The sequence below is a fragment of the Ostrea edulis genome, chromosome 3 (genome assembly GCF_947568905.1).
Source record: "Ostrea edulis chromosome 3, xbOstEdul1.1, whole genome shotgun sequence".
Taxonomy (NCBI): domain Eukaryota; kingdom Metazoa; phylum Mollusca; class Bivalvia; order Ostreida; family Ostreidae; genus Ostrea; species Ostrea edulis.
The window spans coordinates 22,379,824-22,402,335 of NC_079166.1; the positions used below are offsets into that span (position 1 = coordinate 22,379,824).

General features: G+C 34.9%; 2 protein-coding genes across 2 annotated transcripts in view; both read left to right on the forward strand.

Moving 5' to 3' along the window:
* LOC125677662 (uncharacterized) overlaps positions 1-18,289 on the forward strand; it is a 91,286-nt gene extending 72,997 nt beyond the window's left edge. The window contains exon 7 of the mRNA XM_056157559.1: positions 16,873-18,289. The gene's annotated coding sequence lies outside the window, so the exon portion shown is untranslated. The remainder of the gene's footprint in view (positions 1-16,872) is intronic.
* On the forward strand, positions 5,651-8,188 carry LOC125677616 (uncharacterized). Its single transcript, XM_048915750.2, has 5 exons — positions 5,651-5,759; positions 6,757-6,818; positions 6,998-7,135; positions 7,460-7,531; positions 7,680-8,188. Exons 1-5 carry the CDS (start codon positions 5,668-5,670, stop codon positions 7,904-7,906), a joined length of 591 nt encoding a protein of 196 aa, XP_048771707.2. The 5' UTR covers positions 5,651-5,667; the 3' UTR covers positions 7,907-8,188.
* Positions 18,290-22,512: the final 4,223 nt, after the last annotated feature.

Here is a 22,512-nt window from a genome sequence, read left to right on the forward strand (position 1 = left end):
AGAAACTACATCAACAAGCTATTTGTAATAAAATTAAACATTATAACACTTTATTTCAAAGAAAATAGTACGAGAATCAACTACATATGTAAAACTCATTTCTTCAAAGTGCTTGGTCTATGAGAAATTCATCATTGATTACATAAGCCTAGATTGAGGCCTTTGCAAATTTTACTGAATACGCGATTCTATTATATTCCTCTTTTTTATTTCAAAGATGAATATAAAGAATCACTACTTAGTTCTTTAAAAAAAACTCTTCTCCATTATAAATCCATGACGTAATACATTGACAGATCCAGAAATTTCTTAAGGGGGTATTGTGGCGTCGGTGGCCGAGTGGTTAGGCCGTCAGACTGTCGACCGAAAGGTCGTGGGTTCGAGTCCTGGCCGCGGCAGGGCTGACGTTGTGTCCTTGGGGAAGACACTTTACATGAATTTCCTCACTCCACCAAAGTGTAAAAGGGGTACCTGGCTATAGACAGTGAAAGATATTGTTAGAATGTTAGTGCTCTAGCGCTTGTAATGGCAGCTTGCACTTTATGCTTCCTAGGAGGCTGAGAAAGTTCTAGATTGATATAAGGTCTGCCGGGGTAATAATGTACATTGATAATTGTAAAACGCTTTGAGCAGCATACGCTGGATAAGGCGCTATATTAAACCAATTGTTATTACTATTAGTAGTAGTAGTAAACGGGTGGACGTCTGATGGGTGTCTTGTGACCCCAGTGGGTTCAGAACAAAATTTTAATGGAGACTCAGGGGCAAAACTCCCTGAATCAATTACTTCTGAAAAAAGAAGACGCATATATTTAAGAGTGTTTGGACGTGTTTCTATAAATATGAGTGACGTGTACCTAACCATTATTAAAATTTTAAACTATTACATGTTTGTATACTACTAGTGAATGATACATTTCCGTCAAATCTTTGAAAATAGGAAGCTATAAATTTCAGAGCAATATCTCTATCTCTAACGAAAAAAAGTTCGGAAAACTGTTTGACCTACGTATAGTCGTAAATTAGGTCAAGGATGGACCAATCCAGCTGTAATGCAAACTCACTCTTACAATTCTTAGGGGTGATATTGTGACCAAATTTCAAAGTTGTACTTGCATCTGTTATGAAAAAAAGTCCGGAAAATATGACCCAAGACGGACGGACGGCCAGCCAGCCAGCCGGACGGACGCACGAACAGCCCTATAACATTAATACGTCTAATGACGGGCGTATAAAAACTCCGCTTCAAATTGTTTAATGGTTTGATGCAATATCATACACGCGTTGTATTTTGTTTGTACAATACCAATATGTATTCTGACTCAAATGGTTACCACGTGAGTGGATTTTGATAATATATGGTTAACTAATAATATGAAGTGTGATATATGTTCTCATTCGACTGTATGTTTCTTAATATGATGCGTTCTCTCTCCCCCCCCCTCTCTCTCTCTCTCTCTCTCTCTCTCTCTCTCTCTCTCTCTCTCTTTCTCTCTCTCTCTCTCTCCGTGGCCGAGTGGTTAGAGCATCGCGCTCAAATTCACACTGCCTATCACATCTGTCGGCGCGGGTTTGAATCTTGTTCGCGCCTGTAAGTGAGAAAGTTTCCCAGTTTACTTTCGAAAGGTCGGTGGTCTCTTCCCAGGTACATTGTATATGGGGTCTCTTTTCCACTAATAAAAAACTGGGCGCCACCATATAACTGAAAATTGTTGAGTGTGGCGGAAAAATCTCTCTCTCTCTCTCTCTCTCTCTCTCTCTCTCTCTCTCTCTCTCTCTCTCTCTCTCTCTCTCCCTCTCTCTCTATTGTAATGTCATTTATTTATTGTGCTAGTTTCCTAGATATTAGCAATCATACGAAGTGCAAACTATGGAATATGACGCTGAAGAAATGCACAGGTAAATATAACATCTTGTGAAAGTCAAACCAAGGCTGGGGGCATGTATATTATACCATTGTTATAACTAAGGCAATGTCATATATCACTGGCAATTAGTTTCACTTTAGAATTATATATTTATTTTAGGCCATGAATGAAAGTCATATTCAAAATTAGACTTTTTTAATGTTTAGAATGTGATGTAGGGTTACAAGGTGATAACAGCCAGATGACATGCCGTTATCCTTCCGACGGAAATCAATGTCAAATGTGGTGTAACTGCGAGCAATGGAACTGTAGTTTTGTTATCAGATGTGAGGGTATGCTATGACCATTATACATAATCCAGAAATAAATACAGAAGAAGTCAAACTGCTTTACTTACCAGATATCAATCTAATTATCTTAGCTATGAATTTCGATATATTTCAGATGGGTCGCCAACGATTTCACAAAGCACTACAGAAACATTTTTTACAGTATATTCATTGACTAAAACTCTTAAAGGTACATTACATGATCCTTACCAAGTAACTGTTGATCTGATCGTGTAAAACATATGAAATACGTAACATGATTCCACTTTCTACCATCTTGCTCCGGATACACCGGGTCTGACTGTGAGTTACCTTGTCGGTATCCAGGTTACGGGGTCAGCTTTCAGTTACAATGTGAATGCGAGAAGAATCTTTGTCATCATGTAAAAGGATGTGAAAGTAAGCAATGTCAAGCAGTAACTGTCTTGTTCAAATTAACATTCACAATATTAATAATAACCAGCTCTATATGGGTTTGATCATATGACTAATATGGGTAATAATTTCATTTCAAACAGTTATCACACATTTGGTATACAACTCATTCAAATAAATCAATCATATATTGCACTTGCTATAAAATTCGTTGACTTTAGAAACACCATTATATGAGGTTTATTTTTGTCAGTGTTACTATTTCAAAAAACAGAGTATCTTATCAGTTGCAATTACCAAATACAGTCAACTAGTAACCACAGATAAGGCAATACAGTGTATGTTTTGTACTATAACAGTGCGGCAAATCAAAAACAGTATAAATTGAACATAGAATGTGAAATTATCAATTGTCATCTTGTATTTTTTTTAATTTACTGGGTGAGTGTATATATATTATGAGTGTATTTTTTATATTCATACCAACCAAGTAAATAAAACTATTACAGACTGATACAAATTCCAAATTGAAATATATAATGTTAAGAAGTATGTCTATGGATTACAAATCAGTTTCATTAACACTATTGAATTTATATTTCTGTAGCCTACACCCACTGCAGACAGAGTGAACGTCCCAGAAAAGATGTTCTAATGTACAGTACCCTGACACTAGGTTTCAGTCATTCAGTTTGCAGTTTATATTTTTCTTGTCATCTATTATCAGTAAATATTTACAGAATAAGTCCAATACAGTCATTTTATTCACACATCTCATATACAAAGTCTTCTGATTCCCTCCATCAAGCTAATACGTATCACTGTTATGAATATGTCGATGTTACAAGTAAAAAGAAAATGAATTTGTTTATCATAGATATACCAATTGTAAGGCCATTCTTGGCACACTGATTTTGACTACGGATAACTCCGTTTACCTGATCAGGATATAGGACTAGCGGCGGGTGTGACCAGACGACAGGGGATGCTTACTCCTCCTTGGCACCTGATCCCATCTCTGGTGTGTCCAGGGATCCGTATTTGCCCAACTATCTATTTTGTATTGCTTATAGGCGTTATGAGATTGATCTCTGTTCGTTATCTTCACCTTTCATTCTCAAATCTCACGGAGTTTTCATATTTTCGAACGTCTGTTTGTGATACTTATGATATCCTTTAATCTTAGAAATATACTAAATTCCTGAACCTTCCGGACGTTGAATTATTATTTAAACATGTACATGAATATCTAAATATTTACTTGTAAAGGATTTACATATATTATATAGGTAGCTTATGATTATGAATTTATCAATCAAAGAGCTCGTGTTTTCTAGGAATTATCGGAGATGGAAATGATTATTTTCTTCACATATATACAACTTAATGAAAAGGTGAAAATAGAGCTCAGTGATCAATTTGATAGCTATTATGAGGAATACCAAATTTAGAGGTGAATAAAAACAGACCCCTGGACATACAGGATGTGGGATCAGGTGTCTAAGAGAGGTAAGTATCCCCTGACAACCAGACACCCACCGTCAGCCCTATATGAAAAGTGGAGAGTCATTCATTATTGTCTGCACACATAAAGGCCTGTCCTGCCTCCTTTGTTTATTACAATGCGTCACTTCCTCTGATGACTGCGTCACACAAAATTTGTTTACGTACTGTACAATTTTAATTTATGTAGCCTACAGCCACTACGGTTAGAGTGAGCATCTCAGAATATATGTTATAATCTAGAGTACCATTGTACAAGGCATGGTTGCAGTCATTCTATTTATCATTTACATTTTTCGTCTAATATGTTATTACTTACAGAATAAGCCTAATACAGTCATAGACGTAGTTCTAAAACTTAGAAATGAGGATAACCGTACATTATCAATTTGCAAACAATTTATGGTAAAAATGATATCGCATTTAACATATAAAATATTTAAGATATCGGACTCACGGTTGGTATGACCGGTCAACAGAGGATGCTTACTCCTCCTAGGCACCTGACCCCACCCCTGGTCTGTCCAGGGGCCCGTCTTTGCCCAACTATCTATTTTGTATTGTTTATAGGGGTTATGAGATTGATCACTGTTCGTTATCTTCCCCTTTCAACAGCCCCCGTGAATGCTATCTTCGTTGAGGGGTTAAAGTATAATATTGTTTTGTTGTTCACACCGTATACGAGACAGTTTGGGACAATATATATTTGTAACGAACAAACCCTTGAAATGTCTAGATCCAGGACAATAATGTTTGCCTGAAATATATTCTCTTTCAATTTGATGATAGTATTTAGGAAAGTCTGTCGATTGACAAAGATATTTAAATTAACCGCCATATATTTCGAATATTGGAATAATTGGTATGGATGTGTTTGCCCAACTATCTATTTTGTATTGCTTATAGGAGTTATGATATTGATTATTGTTCGTTATCTTCACCTTTATATTAGTTGTGAGATTGATCACTGTTCGTTATCTTCACTTTTATAGGAGTTATGAGATTGATCACTGTTCGTTATCTTCACCTTTATAGGAGTTGTGAGATTGATCACTGTTCGTTATCTTCACCCTTCATGACTGCAGCATTCATACGTCACTACTGAGAAGGAATAACACTGATTCCATGACTGAGAGTGACTATTTTGTAAACTTAATCAGGTTTCTGAAAATAATGGTAAGCTGATGTTACCCTGGTTTCAATAATTCCGTTTAAAGTGAGCATTTCGTAAAATGAATAGTTCTTAAAATCATCTAATTTGTAAATACAACCTGGCTTTAGCTTAGAAGATGTCTGGCGTGTTTCATATCAATTTCTGAGCGATTATTTACTCGCTTCTTTTTACTACGGATTGCTACTTTACCTCGTCAAGATAGAGGGCTCACTGCAGGTTTTGAATTTGTCAAACTGCTGTAAAGGTTGATACGGATATATTCAATTGACCCTAGTGAAGACCTTTGTCAATTCAGGAAGTATGTATATAGTATATCACTAACATATCATTTTAGCTATCATATTGATGCTATATACATAGGAATGAGGTTTATAAATACAGAACATCAACATATTTCAATGGATATAATCACTAGTATATGATATCAATGGATTTTAATTTGTGTAGATGTCTCCTTTTGTGGTTTTTGTCTCCTTATATCAGGTCTTCTGCCTCCCAATTATGTGAAGGGTAAGTGCTTTCCATTCATTCTCCACAATATTGCGTAGTACAACATGTTTTTAATACAAAAACAATGATGCATCATTTATGTAAGATTATTATATAAACTATTCACGAGTACAATCACATCAATTTACCAATCTGTTCTTTAAGATTTGCTGACAGTAACAATAACAAAATACATGCAATAGAAATGTACTAGTAAAGTTATTTCATTTTCGTTGTATATGCACGTAACTGTGCGTGTACATGTATACATTATCAAAACAAAGGTTATACACCATTGTGAATCTGTTTATACTCTCACAACTTCAGAATTGATGTGCAAATCTCTAAAACACAGTAACTGTATGTCTACTTGATTGTTGACAACTTTGATTTCAAATACTCATGCATCATTCTTCACAAATTCAAGGAGCATACCTTGATTTCTTCAAATTTCAAGATGCCTTTGTCATGTCTGTAGTAAACGCTTCTTTTACGCAGATTTCAACCGAAAGACAAACTTCCCCGTGTTAGTTTTAGTCCTGAAACAATCAGTGTAGTCAAACTATGGAAATGTGATTTATTTTAAACATAGAATAAACAAAGTTCTGCTATATTTCTAAATATAATTTTTTCGCATGCATTTACTAATATGGATTGAGCAAGTAACTCCCATGACACGGCAGCTCATTATGATGCCATTATCATACCAATTTCTTTTGTAACTTTAGATATACTGTCTACTGCATTTCTAATTATTGACACACGATATACATGTATGCATTATTGTTTACCAATGTTCATAATATCGATAAAATGTTAGCAAATTTTGATATCTATTTGTTCCGTCCTGAACACGTGTCTTATGCGATGTAAATTACGTTGTATTGCATTTACATGTACATTATAACGATTCTTGACTAATGGCATATTTAACTTTTAACATTTTTGTTTGTCAAATGTTAGAAACAATCAAAATAGATACAGTATTTTGATAGCATTTGTTTTTAAACAATTTCAGTCCTGACGGGAAAGTATGCTGTTGGGGATATGTATGGAATGAAGCACAACATACTTGCATACGTGTGTATATACTAGCATCCAAGTAACACATAATACAACGTTCATAACGGAAATCATAATCAAATATATGTGTGTATTACTCATGGATAACGACGGAATGCATGATGGTAACTTGCAATGTTGAATACCGCTGATGATTACATTTATAAATAAGCAATATTTTTTCTGCTTTTCTGTAGATTGCATGGATGGCTTTTACGGTAGGGACTGTTCTATACCTTGTCCAAAACCATTGTTTGACTTGTATTGTCAATCAATATGCACATGCAGCAGTGAAGACTGTCACCACGTTTTCGGGTGCAGGAAAACTCCATCAGGTGGGGAACAATTACTAACATTTAGCTTTTGTCTTGCCGAAGAAAGCCATTATCTGTTTCAGATTATCTCATATCCAATACTGGAAAGTATGGCGACTATTGTGAGTTATCATGTCGTTACCCAAACTATGGAAATATATGTCAGTTGGTCTGTCCCTGTGGTGAGGCGTTCTGTGATCCTTCAAGTGGATGTGCAGGTTTATTGTATAGTCAACCTCAATCCAGCTTCAATGTGTTCATTTTCAATTCACATTCCCTTTAAGATAAAACACCTGATGAAATGTCTTTTACATGATTAAAAGAAACTAGATTATCTCTTTTTAGAAGATCATTCATCATTGCACACCATTGAAATATCAACCGTACCTGTATCTGCTTCAAGCACAATTTATGACGGTAATGTTTTAGATATCCTTGCAAGAATACACTGAATTTTAATTAAAACAGTCATCACATTAGTTTTCATGTGTACATATAACATGTTTATATATAAACTTCCTGCACACTTTGATTTTCCATTTTTGTTTTCTTTATATCATAACAGAGGTTGCAACACAGGCTACACCGAAATTTATCAACATCCCCAATACGGAGAAAATGTATGATGAAGAGAGTGGAGACGTAAATGAAAGCAAATCTACATCTTTAATTGCTGGTATTATCAGTCTTCTGGTTGTTGCGGGAATGTTGCTGATCGTGTACGCAATGACGTATTTACATAAGGCCACGTGTATAGTTCAAGAATATACAGCGAGTAAAAGCACACCTTAAAATAATAAAACTAACGACTTCCACATTCATTCAAAATATGACCGCATGAAATATTTTATATGGACATGTATCTAAACGAGTAACAATGCAATAAAAGACTCAAGTTTATATTATTCCAAATTCTTATCTCTACCGATAACAAACAAAGCAAGAGTACCGCCAATGGTACATAATACGTACATGAAAAGCTAATACAAGGTGTTTTTCTTACACCATGATTTGTAGAACTTGCCTTCAAGTAGTATCAGCAATCATTAGGGTGTGACATACTTTCTTTCATTCGAAAAAAAAAACATGAGGAATGATGGATTGTCTATGTAATGTTTTCACTTGGCATCAGATGAATGTGTACCAAGTTTAATGGTCTTTGCCTCAATGAATCGGTCTGCATCCTGCTACTTACGACCTTGACCTTTGACATTAAGAAACAATAGGTATACTCCACTTGGCATAACGTGTATGTGTACAACGTTTGACGGTCCTAGCCCCAACAGCTCGGTTTGTATACTTCCTACAATCTTTGCCCACTAAGTGATACCGTGACCCTGACCTTGACCTGTGACATTGAAAAATAATATGCATTCTTTTTCTCATCATGGTGATCAAATGTACCAAGTTTCATTATCCTGGAGCTTACAGTTCACTTTGTTTCCTCCCTACAAGGTTTTCCAGCTAAGTGATACTGCAACCTTGACCTTTGACACATAACCTTGAAAAACTATAGGCATCTTACTCTCATCATGGTGATCAAATATACCAACTTTACGGTTAGGTCTGTATCCTGTCCATAAAGTCTGGAAAGACAGACGAACGAACGGACGACACATTAACATAATTTCTTCGACTGGCGTATAAAAACGCATGGTACTAAATTTACGCTGAATCTCATCAAGTAATTTTTCAAACATGTTTTTGGTCAACAATAAATGTTATAATTGCTCATTCCAACATCTAATGCTATCATTTACTAGACAAATATTAGGTAGAATTTGAGGACAATAGAACGTGTTTTCATAAAATCTTAAAACAGTCTCTATAACTCCTGATCGTTGTAAGTTCGTATTGCACCAGCAGTCTATCAAATGTTCTATATTTCATAGCGTTATCATTATACGTAACCGCTTTATAAGATTTGTCACGTCTGAATCAACACAACGATCGAAGTTGGTGAATAGAAGCGGGTGTGTCATCATTTACGGTTCCAAGAGATTTCAATGTTGCACAAAGTACCATATATCGCCTTTGGAGCAGATATCAACACCATGGTTAACAAATGATGGTTATAAAGCAGGTATACCACACGTGAGTTCATCAGCATAGTATCACTTCATCTGGTTGCTTCATTGTCAGCGATTCTTAACAGCGCCATACATAACAACTATCACTCCTGGGATTCGCAGAATCACAAAATTTGATGAAAAGGTGAAGAGAACGAATAATGACCAATCTCAAAAATGTTATTAGGAATACAAATTCAGAGAAGGGCAAACACGGCCCCTGGACATACCAGGGGTGAGAACAGGTGCCTAGCAGAAGTAAGCATCTTCTGTTGAGCGGTCACACCAGCCATCATTTTAATCAGGTAAACGAAGCATTCCATTGTCAAATCCCTGTATAAACAAGGACCATAATACGTATAAATTATGCATGACAGCATTTCATATAATGACAGTATGTAATGGTAAATTACATTGTTATAACGGCCATGAAGTTTGCAAACTTTAAATAAAATATTGAAATCCCTGCACCATTCAACTTGTTTGTCAGTTTGCTTACATTTTTAAAGAAAATGATCATAAGCAGAACAAACTCTTGCGTATCAAATCAGTTGAGAGACACAAATACCATGTGCAGGTGATAATTGAATACTGCTACATCAATATGGGAAGTTAACGATTGGGGAGCTGAAATCATGCCGTTTGTCATAAAGTTTAATTGTTATTTTGCCGTTGATATCCATTTTCAAAAAAACATCCAAGTATGAAGCAGAAGTGGGGGATTCACTTGTGTTTTTTATCTCGAGTTCGCCGGGATGAGAGGTGAAGATAACGAACATCTCAAAAGTCCCGCAAGGAATACAAAATACAAAGTTGGTCAAACACAGACCCTAAGACATACCAAAGGTGGAATTAAGTGCCTAGGATATATATGTGCAGTTTTGTGTCGCAGACGATGAGCCATCAATATATTTTAATAGCCAACAAATAATTTGAGCGTTCACTACATTTTAGGGACTAAGTCTTAAATTCCGTATTCATTTCATTTTAATCCATTATATTCAGTATTCACTACATTTCGATGACTATTATATTTAGTGTTCAATACATTTTGATGATTAATATATTTACTGTTCCCTACTTTTTGATTACTGACTTTTATATCTAATGTTCACTAATAATGATGACTGTCTATTATATTCAGAGTGCGTACCCCGATTCTGTCATGGCCGTGTCCAACCTATGACGTAAATATATATACTGACTGCTCCTTCGTCAAACGAAGTCAATCACTGGTTTTTGGATATGACCTCCAACACGGATCCCGTGTCACAGCAGGCTTTGGTATGTTGAACAACCGTCACTGCTACAACACTGAGCGCTAAGCATAGATTTACATCTAGATTTGTGGTACTTCACTTAGAGGTGACAATGTCTCAATGTCAGTGAAAAATTCTCAACGGGCGTAAACGAAAAAACAACCCACGCTGTGTACTTTTATTACAATTATGTGTGTGATTAAACCATTCACGTCAAACCATACTCTCAATCTGATTTTATAGATATTTGCTCATACAGGAAATCAAATCAGACTCTAAATCTAATTCTATAGATTTGTGTTCAGATGACAACATTGAAGTGATATCACACTTTTAACAATGACTATATAGAGAATAATACCACTATAGTCTAATCAGACTCTAAACGTGGTTAAAACTTCAATGTTAACAGACTCTTTTCCACATATTTATTTGAAAACTACTACTTGTTCAAATTGAAATTCACAATATTGATGATAAGAGCAATTCATGGGTTTAATCATATATCTAGGATGACTAATAGTTCCATTTCAAACAGCTATCACACATTTGGTATACAAATCATTCAAATCAATCTATCATACACTGTACATTGTACTTGCTATCAAATTCGTAGACTTTTGAAACACCATTATATGAGGTTTATTTTTGTCAGTTTTACTATTTCAAAAAAAACAACAGAGTATCTTATCAGTTTCAATTACCAAATACAATGAACTAGTAACCACAGATAAGACAATAAAGTGTATGTTTTGTACTATAACAGTGCGGCAAATCAAAAGCAATACAAATTGAATATAGGATGTGAAATTGCCAATTGTCATCTTGTATGTTTTTAATTTACTGGGTGGGTGTACAGATATTATGATTGTATTTTTATATTCATACCAACCAAGTAAATTTCAAAATTACAAAGTGACACAAATTTCAAATTGAAATATATAATGTTGAGTAGTGTGTCTATGGATTAGAAATCAGTTTCATAAACACTATTGAATTTATATTTCTGTAGCGTAAACGCACTGAATTAAGAGTGAACGTCCCATAACGACACCAGGCGTGATTTCAGTCCTTCAGTTTACAGTTTATATTTTTCTTGTAATCTATTATCAGTAAATATTTACAGAATAAGTCCAATACAGTCATTTTATTCACACATCTCATATACAAAATCTTCTGATTCCCTCCATCAAGGTTATGAATATCACTGTCATCAATATGTCGATGTTACAAGTAAAAAGACAATCAATTTGTTTATCATGGATATACCAATTGTAAGGCCGTTCTTGGCACACTGATTTTGACTACGGATAACTCCGTTTACCTGATCAGGATATAGGGCTAGCGGCGGGTGTGACCAGTCGACAGGGGATGCTTACTCCTCCTGGGCACCTGATACCACCTCCGGTGTGTCCAGGGGTCCGTATCACTTTTCATTCAAATCCCAGAGTTTTCATATTTTCGATCGTCTGTTTGTGTTGCTTTTTATATCCTTTAATCTTAGAAATATACTAAATTCCTTAAAATTCCGGGCTATGAATTATTTATACATGTACATGAATGTCTAAATATTTACTTGTAAAGGATTTACAAACATTATATAGGTAGCTTATGATTATGATTTATCAATCGAAGAACTCGTATTTTCTAGGAATCATCGGAGATGAAAATGATTCTTTTCTTGACATATAAAAAACTTAATGAAAAGGTAAAAATTGAGCTCAGTTATCAATTTTACAGCTATTGTGAGGAATACCAGATTACTAAAAACAGACCCCTGGACATACAGGATGTGGGATCAGGTGCCTAAGAGCCGTAAGCATCCCCTGACAACAAGACACCCGCCGTCAGTCCTATACGAAAAGTGGAGGGTGCTCAATCATAAGTCCTATAAGCAATACAAAGTAGAAAGTTTAGCTAACGCATACCCTTGGGTATACCAGAGATGAGATCAGGTATCTAGGAGGAGTGAGCACCCCCTGTCGACCGGTCAAACCAGCGTGAGCCCTATATCTTGATCAGGTAAACGGAGTAATCCGTAGTCAAAATCAATGTACCAAGCCTCAAAGCAGATATCATCGGTGAAGACAATTGTATGTCTTAGACATTATACCTGCTTCCTTTATTTCTACATTCACCCTAATAGAAACAACTATACCCATACATAATACAGTGAAACTATGTGACATGTTAAGCGGTGAAATATTTGTATTGTACCAATTTGTATTTGATGTTTTACTTATTTTTATTTCTTTTCTGCGTCCCTTTATACGCCCATTTCTACAAAGTTCCCTACATATTCCTAATTGACACCCAATTTGCATTATAATTTTCCGTTTCTATCATATAATTTCTCATTTGTATTCTATAATTTTCCATATGTATTCTATAATTTTCCTTTTGTATACAAAAATGTATCATTTGTCTTTTATCGCAGGGATTATTTTGTATATTTTAATTTCGTCTGTCGAAATATATATAGATATTTCGAAACTGACTTTCAATTTGTTTATATATCGATCAAACGTATATAGAGAGTGGTCTTTTATGAAAATATAATGATAAACAGTATTTATATACTTGGTTGACCTCTTCATTATGAATGTTGAACTGCAGCTACCTTATAAAAATCTGAGACATAAGCATTTTGCTTCAAAATCGATTGATTTATAATAAATTAACATCTTCTAATTCAGACTTCCCAGTCGTGCATGAACTATAATTATCTGTATCCATGTGCGCATTGTGTACAACTACAAAGCATTGATGGGGAAACCAATCAAATAATCATATATCAAAAGTAAAATCATTGGAAAAGCAAATTCTATTTGATGGCATTCACGAAGCCATTGATTCTTACATAGCTAAGGAAAACACTGATAACTTGGGCCTCATCAAGTGGATTTATCTAGTATCTTCCGGCTGTATACTACAGATATTCAATAGCTTTGAAATCCAAATATAGATAAATTATGTGAATTCGGGAAGACAAATAAAAACAGCATGAACCAGAAATTATATATTTAGCTCTAAAACTTCATAGTCATTTCGGATTTCAAACATTTCGGTTGAGCATCACTGAAGAGACATTATTTGTCGAAATGCGCATCTGGTGCATCAAAATTGGTACCGTATAAGTTTTACATTGTGCACATGCAAAGTGAAGATAACGAACAGTGATAAATCTCATAACTCCTATAAGCAATACAAAATAGATAGTTGGGCAAACACGGACCCCTGGACACACCAGAGGTGGGATAAGGTGCCTAGGAGGAGTAATCATCCCTTGTTGGATGGTCACACCCACCGTGAGTCCTGTATGGCTAATTGAAGTTATTTCATGCTTTGATATAAATAAAGGAAATTAAAATAGAACTGTTTGTATCAATAGTGTTTAATATATAATGGGATCAAATAGCAAGAATCAAAAAAAAAATCGTCCGTTATTTTTAAAACACTTCCTGAGAGCATTGTTTCACTCAAGGTACGTAAGGTATCCAATGTATAAAGAAAAGATAATGAACCAAAGATTTAAAGGATTTAAATCAACAAAAATGTTCTCTTTAATAATGATGAAAGTGAAGTAGAAGAAACTCCCATGACTGGTGAATTATTAAAAGCTGACCTTTTTGCACATGAGACTTTTTCAAGACTTATCTGCCCTTTGTAAAATTAAGAAAAATCTAATTTTATAAAAACATGAGGTATATGATTAATTTCGTTTCATATTTTCATGAAAGATAAGCGTATGTAACTTTCTACCAATATATTTGTATGAAAACCTAATTTCTTTTAAAAATGTTTTAATAAAACATGCTCTTCCCATAGATTTCAATGCTAAAGTAAAATAAATGAAGCAGTAAACAAAATTTAGAATTGTCCTATGGAGAATTAATTCTATTTAATGAACCTTTCAAAATGATATGATTACAAAAATCCCACAATCCATATATTTGATATGGAATATGGTCGTTATAGATTGAATAACTTAACTGACACAACTTTGTAACTCGCAACTTTGTTACGTGACAAAAGATACCATAAAATAAGGCTCCGTCCATATCATCCTGACCTGTAGAATGGTCACTTATTCTTTTGATATATAAGATTTTATTGAATGATATTATCAGTATGAAATGATGAATATAACCAACGGTGATTAATTTCATAAATTCCATAAAGAACATAAAATCGAGAGTAGGGACAACACAGATTCCTTGAAACATCAGAGGTAGAATCACAGCTAGGCAAGCGGAGCAATCCGTAGTCAAAATCAGTATGACCAGAACGGCCTAAGAATAACTATGAAACAAATCAAACTTACGAAATAAACACAAGTCTCATAAGGATTCTACGATAGCTATTAATTTTGGGTGATGGTTTGAGAAGATATCGTACTTCTTTCATATCTCAAAAAATTGATACATGGTGCAATAATTTTGTTCTTCATATTGAACACCAGGCGAAAAAAATCAGGCAAATCTTAAGCTTAAGTCTGAACTTTTGCTCAAATGGTTAGGTTTTTCTCATATCTGAAATATATCTAACAAAACGAATCTACGTCAACCTTTTCCCTAACGTTGACCATTAACTTAAATTTTCTACGCACTAGATTGAGTAAGAAAATATTGACCATGTATGGCGATCAATAACTGAAGCCAATACCCTTACTTTCACTGATACATGGGTGGATACTTATCAAACCTGGAGATCATTGATGTTCAGAATTTCAAACTTGGTATTTCCTTTCTTTCGAAATTGAGCTGCTTTGATCTAGAGCAAATAGACGTTCACCTGAACAAAATGGTCATTGTAGACTTTTTGTCAGGTAATCTCTAAATTGGGTATTATAGCATAGGTTTATTATTTCATATTCAGGCACCTTAGAGTTACTGATGTCGGTCGGACATTGTCCTATATACCCTAACATTTTAAGTAATAAGTATTCCCGATTAGCTCGACCTTTTGATGCAAGGTGAAAATAACGAACAGTGATCAATCTCATAACTCCCACGTGCAATACAAAATAGATAGTTGGGCAAACACGGACCCCCGGACACACCAGAGGTATATCACACATGATATCATCAGCACAGTGTCACTTCATCTGGTTGCTTCATAGTCAACGATTCACAACAGCGCCATATACAACAACTATCATTCCTGGGATTTGTAGAATGAAAAATGAAAAGGGTGAAGAGAACGAATACTGACCAATCTCAAAATTCTAATTGGGAAAGCAAATTCAGAGTAAGGCAAACACGTACCCCTGGATATACCAGAGGTGAGGATATGTGTCTAGGAGGAGTAATTATCCCCTGTCAATCTGCCACGTGTGATAATCAGAGCAGTATCACTTCATCTGGTTGCTTCATTGTCAACGATTCCCAACAGCGCCATATACAACAACTATCACTCCAGGAATTCGCAGAATGAAAAATGAAATGGTAAAGAGAACGAATAAGTGACCAATCTCAAAACTCTTATTAGGAATACAAATTCAGAGTAGGGCAAACACGTACCCCTGGGCATACGGGAGGTAAGAACAGGTGCCTAAGAGGAGTAAGCATCCTCTGTTGACTGGTCGCACCAGTCATTATTTTGCTCGGGTAAACGAAGTGACCCATATTCAAATCCGTGTGTAATCAACTACCTCAATAGCATTTTTATAATGGCGGTATGTAATGGTAAATAACAGTTTCAAACGGTAATGAATTTTGCAAAATGCAAACTTTAAACGAAAATATTGAAACCCCTGCACCATCAACTTATTTATCAGTAGCCTAAGTCTATTGTTTTTAAAAATGATCATACACAGAGCAAGCTCGTGCGTATCAAATCAGATAAAAGACATAAACAACATGTGCAAGTTATAATGGAATATTACTACATCGATACGGGAAGTTAACGATTGGTAAGCTGATATTATACCGTTTGTTATAAAGTTGAATTGATATTTTGCCATTGATATCCATTTTCAATAAAATATCCAAGTATGAAGCAGATGTTGAGGGCCCTGTTGCATCTTTTATTTCGAGTTTGCCGGGATGAAAGATGATGATAATGAACAATGATCAATCCCCCACAAAGAATACAAATTTGGTCAAAAATTGACTCCAATACATACCAAAGATTGGACCAGGTGTCTGAGAGATATATGTGTAGCTTTGTGTCGCAGTTGATGAGCCATCAATAAATCTTGATAGTGGACACCACTTTTGAGTTTTAGCTACAGTGTAATGACTAAGTGTTGAATTCAGTGCTCATTTCACTTTCCTCCATTACATTCAGTGTTCAATAAATTATTGTGAGTATTATATTCAGTGCTCAATGCATTTAGATTACCAATATATTTAGCTTCCACTACTTTTTTATTACTGACTTTTATATCTAATGTTCACTAATAATGATGGCTGTCTATTTTATTCAGTGTGTATCCCACTTCTACCATGGCCGTGTCAAACCTATGATCTAATATATATACTGACTGCTCCTTCGTCAAACAAAGGCAATCACTGGTTTTTGGATATGACCTCCAACACGGATCCCGTGTGACAGCAGGCTTTGGTATGTTCAAGAACCATCACTGCTACAACACTGAGCGCAAAGCATAGGTCTAACTTTGTGGTACTTCACCTAGAGGTGATAATGTCTCAATGTCAGTGGAAAATTCTCAACGGAACCTAAACGGAAAAAATAACCCACATCGTGTACTTTTATTACAATTGTGTGTGTCATTAAACCATTGAAGTCAAACCATATGCTGAACGTGACTATACAGATGCATGTATTTGCTCAAACAGGAAGTCAAATCAGACTCTAAACCTAATTATATAGATATGGGTTAAGATGGCAACATTGAAGTCATATCAAACTTTTAAACATGACTACAAATCAGACTCTAAATGCGATTAAACTTCAATGTTAACATATGTTCTTCCACATATTTATTTGAAAGCTACTGCTGACAGTAAATTTATTCTTTCTGTATATTCCCTATACTTAGTGTACAAGTTAAAACTCTGTAGATTTTATCAATCAATGAATGAATATTAATAAAATGATTTCAATTCAATTTTCGCATTTTGAGGGATATGACACTGGACATAAAAACAAGAAGAGAACATTCAGAATCTCTTCTGAATATTTTACATATAAGAAATCCTTAATGATTCATCTTGCTGTTATTATTCATGTGGACGGAAACAAAATTCCTATGCAAGGACGCCAAGTGTGCACGTGTTTTAATGATATTTTGATCACGTTTAGCAAAGATTCAGAAACAAATGAACACTTGAACACTTGAATTTTGAAGAATGAAGAAAATTTATAACCGTGTGAAAAGTACTTCAAATAATAAAAAATGTTGATCAAATGCCATCCAAGCCTTAAAGTCGGGCGTGGTGAACCAACCCATCTAACATGTGAACTGATGTGAACTGATTATGTATTTCTCTGATAGTGAGGCTGAAACAAATTGTCGGAACAATATCTACCCATGATGATAAAACGTCCAGAAAACCATTTGATCTACTTTTAGCCCTGAAGTAGGTCATGGTGCCCCAATTAAGTTGAAATGTTTGAAATGTAAACTAAAGGGAGGTCGTGACTCAATTTCAGAGAAAATACCAAAACTTGTGACCATACAAAAAAAAATCCGGAAAACTGTTGACCTTTTTTAACCCACACAGTACTGAAAATCATAGTGCACCAATCCAGCTGAAATGCTACCTCCACTTGCCGTCCTCCGAGAGGAAGCTTCTGACTGAATATCAGGGCAATATCTATATCCATAATGAAATAAAAGCCCGGAAAACTGTCTGACTTATTTTTAGTCCAAAAGTATGTCAAGGATAAACCAATCTAGCTAAAATGTTAACTGAACTTGTATTCCTATGAGAGGAAGCCTTTGACTAAGTATCAGGGCTATATATGTATCCCTAATTAAAAAAAGGCCCGGAAGAATGTCTGATCTATGTTTCGTCCAGAAGTAGGTAAAGAATGGACCAATCTAGCTGAAATGCATACTAAACTTGTCTTCCTTTGAGAGGAAGCCTTTGACTATTTCAGGGCAATATCTGCATCCTATTAGAAAAAACCCGCAAAACTGTTGACCTACTTTTAGTCCGTATGTAGGTCACCCACGGACAAAACAATCCAGCTGAAATGCAAACTGAACTTGCACTTCTCTCAAAAGAAGCTTATGTGTATATTTTAGGGCAAGATCTGTATCTGTGACGACAAAAAGTTCCGAAAACTGTTTGACCTACTTATAGCCCTAAAGTAGGTCAAGGATGAACTAATCCAGCTGAAATACAACTCCATTCTTACAATTATTGAGGGAGATAGTGTGATCAAATTTTAAAGTTGTACATGAATCTGTTATGGAAAAAAGTCCGGAAAACATAATTCGGGACGGAATAACGGACGAACAGCAAGCCAGCCGGACAGACGCACAGACAGACCTGCAACATAATGTGTCCCGTCTAATGACGGGCGTATAAAAACTTCGCTTCAAATTCCTTAATGGCTTGATGCAATATCATACGCACGTTGTATTTTCTTTGTACAATACCAATATGTATCCAGGCTGAAACAGTTCCACGTAAGTTGATTTTGTTAATAGCAGGTTACCTAATAATATGAAGCGTGATGTATGTTCTCATTCTTAATAGGATGTATTATCCTCTCTCTCTCTATCTCTCTCTCTCTCTATCCCTCTCTTTATCTCTCTCTCTATCTCTCTCTCTCGCCCTCTCTCTTTTGTAACGTTATTTATTTTATTGTGCTCGTTTCCTAGATGTTGGCAATCATGCGGAGTGAAAGTTATGGAATACGACACTGAAGAAATGCACAGTTAAGTATACCATCTTGTGAAAGTCAAACCAAGGCTGGGGACCTGGGCACTTATTCACAAAATATCTCACGACTAAAATGAAAAAAAGAATTTTTTCTGATAATGAAAATACTGATTAGAAACCATGGATGTACTTTACACATTAATTAAGAAAGTCTACAAGGAATGTAAAATAAGTAAATTTTGATCTTAGTCGTAAGATATTTTGTGAATAGGTGCCCTGGATTTCATACCATCGTTATAACTAAGGCAATGTAATATCACTGGCAACTAGTTTCACTTTAGAATTATATATTTATTTTAGGCCATGAATAAAAGTTATATTCAAAATTAACTCTTTTTATGTCTAGAATGGGATGTAGGTTTCCAAGGTGACAACTATCAGATGGCATGTCATTATCCTAACTACGGAAATCAATGTCAAGTGTGCTGTACCTTCGAGTAATGCAACTGTAGTTTTGTTACTGGATGTAAGGGTATGCTATGACCGTTATACAAAATCCAGAAATAATTACAGGGGACGTCAAACTCTTTTACTTTCCAGATGACAGGTGAAGATAACGAACATATATCAATTTAATTCTTTTAACTATGAATTTCCATATATTTCATATGAGTCACCAACGATTTCACCAAGCACTACAGAAACTTCTTTTCCCGTATATCTATTGACTAAAACTCTTAAAGGTACATTACATGATATTTACCTAGTAACTGTTGATCGTGTAAAATATACACAAATATGTAACATGATCCCACTATCTAGCATGTCGCTCTGGATTCACCGGGTCTGACTGTAAATTAACTTGTCGGTATCCAGGTTACGGGGTCAGCTGTCAGTTACAATGTGAATGTGAGGCGGATCTTTGTCATCGTGCAAAAGGATGTGGAAGTAAGCAATGTCAAGCAGTAACTTTGTTGTTGAAATTGAAATTCACAATATTGATGATAACGTACACAGCTTTAATCATATACCTGGAATGACTAATAGTTCCTTTTCAAACAGCTCTCACACATTTGGTATACAACTCATTCAAGGCAATCTATAATAATTTGTCCTATAAAATGTGTTGCCATTATATGGTGTTTATTTTGTCAGTCTTATTATTTCAAAAAACAGAGTATCGTATCAGTTTCAATTTCCAAATGTAATCAACTAGTAACCATAGAAACTGCAATAAGCAATATGTTTGTTATATACTATAACAGTTATATAACAGTGCGGCAAATTATAAGCAGTATAAATTGAACATAGTGTGAAAATTAATTCTTTTCAAATTGTGATATGGTATTTGTTTAAATATAATTAGTGGTTGTAAATACAAATATGCTCTTTATTCTTTGAATTCATACCCACCATTATATATTATAAAAATACAAAGCGACAGAACCTCCAAATTAGAACAGGAAATTTCGATAAGTATATACATGTGATAAACCTCAAATTCATTAAAACTCAACAATTTTAATTTATTTAACCTACAGCCACTACGTTTAGTGTGAACATCTCAGAATATATGTTCTAATCTGCAGTACCATGGCACTAGGCATGGTTGCAGTCTTTCAGTTTATCATTTATATTTTTCTTCTAATCTGTTATTACGTACAGAATAACCCTAATACAGTCATAGACGTAGTTCTAAAACTTAGAAATGAGGATAACCGTATATTTTTCAATTTGCACACAATTCATGGCAAAAAGCATATCGCATTTAACATTAGCCCCCGTGACTATTATCTTCGTTAAAAGGTAAAAGTAGAATGTTGTTTTATTGTTTTGTTGTTTAGAACGTATACGAGACAGTTTTGGGACAGCATTTATTTGTAACGATCAATACGATCAAAACCTTAAAATGTCTAGAACCAGAACAAAAAGGGTTGCCTGAAATATGTTCACTTTTAACTTTATGATAATATTAACGCAAATTTGTTGATTGACAATTAAAGATCTTTAAATTAATCGTCAAATAATTCGAATATTGGAAAAATTGGTATGAATGCAAGGTGAAGGTAACGAACAGTGATCAATCTCATAACTCCTATAAGCAATACAAAATAGATAGTTGGGCAAACACGGACCCCTGGACACACCAGAGGTGGGATCAGGTGCCTAGGAGGAGTAAGCATCCCCTTTTGACAGGTCACACCCGCCGTGAGCCCTATATCCTGATCAGGTAAATGGAGTTATCCGCAGTCGAAATCAGTGTGCCAAGAACGGCTTAACAATCGGTATTAAACACGTCAGACAACATTTGACCCAATGCGAGGTTATACTGACGAAGTAGATCGTTATAATGTGTTGCCCAACTATCTATTTTGTATTGCTTATGGGAGTTATGAGATTGATCACTGTTCGTTATTGTCACCTTTATAGGAGTTATGTGATTGATTATTGTTCGTTATCTTCACCTTTATACATGTAGGAGTTATGCGATTGATCAATGTTCGTTATTTTCATATTTCATGAATGCAGTATTCATACGTCACTACTGAGAAGGAAGAACACTGATTAATTGACTGAGAGCGACCATTTTGTAAACTGAATAATCTTTCTGAAAATATTGGTAACCTGATGTTTCACTGGTTTCAATAATCTCGTTTAAGGTGAGCATTTCTTAAAATTAATGGTTCTTAAAATGATATAATATGTCAATACAACCTGGTGTTAGCTCAAAAGATGTCTGGCGTGTTTCACATCAATTTTTGAGTGGTTATTTACGCGCTTCTTTTGACTACGGATTGCTACGTTTACCTCGTCAGGATAGAGAGGACTCAGGACAGGTTTTGGAACTGTCAAACAGCGGTAAAGATTGATGCAGAAATATTCAATTGACCCTAGTGAAGACAACTGATAATTCAGGAAGTATATATATGGTATATCACTAAAATATCATTTTAGCTATCATATTGACGCTGTATACAAAGGAATGATATTTGTTAAGACAGAACGACATCAAAATATTTCAATGGATACAATCACTACTATATGATACCAATGGATTTAAATTTATTTTCACGTCTCTTTTTGTGGTTTTTGTCTCCTTGTATCAGGTTGTTTGCCTCCAAATTATGTGAAAGGTAAGTCTTTTTCATTCATTCTCCAAAATATTGCTTAGTACAACATGGTTTTGAATACAAAAACAATAATTCATCATTTATTTTGTAAGATTATTATGTAAACTATCCACCAGTACATTCACATCAATTTACCAA

Bases quoted from the DNA above. Each gene is read 5' to 3' on its own strand.
- LOC125677616 (XM_048915750.2), top strand. From the start codon at position 5,668: ATGATATCAATGGATTTTAATTTGTGTAGATGTCTCCTTTTGTGGTTT. The intron at 6,819-6,997 runs GTGTGTATATAC...GCTTTTCTGTAG, and splicing joins AGCACAACATACTTGCATAC to ATTGCATGGATGGCTTTTAC. The intron at 7,136-7,459 runs GTGGGGAACAAT...ATCTCTTTTTAG, and splicing joins GTGCAGGAAAACTCCATCAG to AAGATCATTCATCATTGCAC.